General features: G+C 67.0%; 1 protein-coding gene across 1 annotated transcript; it reads left to right on the forward strand.

Annotated features, from left to right (window-relative positions):
* Positions 1-685: 685 nt before the first annotated feature.
* On the forward strand, positions 686-1,474 carry SCRT2 (scratch family transcriptional repressor 2). Its single transcript, XM_009282772.1, has one exon. It carries the CDS (start codon positions 686-688, stop codon positions 1,472-1,474), a length of 789 nt encoding a protein of 262 aa, XP_009281047.1.
* Positions 1,475-1,583: the final 109 nt, after the last annotated feature.

A 1,583-nucleotide genomic window follows, 5' to 3' on the forward strand; every position in this document is an offset into this window, starting at 1 on the left:
CATGGTGACCTTCGTGTGCCAGCACGGGGGGACGGGGATGCCCACGTGGTGCCCACTCCGCCACGGGTCAGGAGTCCCTTACCCAGAGCCGGGCCACGAGCAGACCTGCACCAATGTCACACGGGGGTGACACTACTGGAGTAGCACCCGAGCCCCACTCTGTGCCTGGGGAGCTGTGGGTCCCTTTCCCTGGTGGGAGTCCAGGGCCCCAGTGCTGCTGGCCTCCAGGTGCTGCCCCATGCCTGGGGAATAGCCCCTGCGGGGGACGGGGGGAGGCAGGGGGCCATTCCCAGCCCTTTGCGCTGCCTCTTTCCCCTCGCCCTGTCTGCCCCGGGTTTCTGGAGGCGAGGAGGTGGATGGAGTAGAGCTCATTACTGGCGGCTGCCCCGGTGAACAATGAGGCTCTCGGCACTGACAGCTGTCTGGCGGCTAATGGCCCCCGGGGGCTGCCTGCAGCCGGGGCAGCGGTGCGGGACCCGGGCAGGCACAGCTGGACGTCCCACAGCCCCATCCCCGGCTCCCACCTAGGGCAGCCCCAGGGAGTGGGACCCATCCTGCCAGCAGATGCAGACAGGAGCTTGGGCAGACTCAGCCCCTCTGCAGACAAGGCAGCTCCGGTGCTCAGGGGCAGCTGAGTGGGGACAGGGACTGGTGCAGGGGGGACAGCCCCGATTCTGCACCCCCAATGGGTGTTTTTGGCTCGTGGCTTTCCCCCGTCCCCGGTGGGGCTGGCCCAGAGGGACGGTCACCCAGCTGTGTCGTCCCCACAGGGTACCTCCAGCACTGCCTGGCACCAGCCGGCTATGACACCGACAAGAAGCAGGGTCTGCCACCGCCACCGCCGGACCCAGCCTACGCACCCAGCCACGAGGAGTACAGCGACCCCGAGAGCCCCCAGTCCAGCTTTTCCGCCCGCTACTTCAATGGGGAGGCGGCGGTGACGGACAGCTACTCCATGGACGCCTTCTTCATCACAGACGGGCGGTCACGCCGGCGCAGCGAGAGCCAGCGCCGCGGCAGCCACCGCCACTCCTGCCCCGAGGGCGGCACCTATGCCACCTCCTCCAACCTCAGCCGGCACAAGCAGACCCACCGCAGCCTGGACAGCAAGATGGCGAGGAAATGCCCCACCTGCGGCAAGGCTTACGTCTCCATGCCCGCCCTGGCCATGCACGTCCTCACCCACAACCTCAAGCACAAGTGCGACGTGTGCGGCAAAGCCTTCAGCCGGCCCTGGCTGCTGCAGGGCCACATGCGGTCTCACACCGGGGAGAAGCCCTTCGGCTGCTCCCACTGCGGGAAAGCCTTCGCCGACCGCTCCAACCTGCGCGCCCACATGCAGACCCACTCCGCCTTCAAGCACTACAAGTGCAAGCAGTGCGAGAAGACCTTTGCCCTCAAGTCGTACCTCAACAAGCACTACGAGTCCGCCTGCTTCAAGGGCTCCGAACACAGCTGTGCAATAGGGAACTAGCCCCCCAGCCCACTGTGGCACATCCCCATCCTCATCCCCATCCCCATCCCTATCCCCATCCCGGTCCCGGTCCCGATCCTGGTCCCCGCGCCAGCACTCCTGCAGCTGC

This window comes from Aptenodytes forsteri, unplaced genomic scaffold, assembly GCF_000699145.1.
Source record: "Aptenodytes forsteri isolate BGI_AS27 unplaced genomic scaffold, ASM69914v1 Scaffold422, whole genome shotgun sequence".
NCBI lineage: Eukaryota > Metazoa > Chordata > Aves > Sphenisciformes > Spheniscidae > Aptenodytes > Aptenodytes forsteri.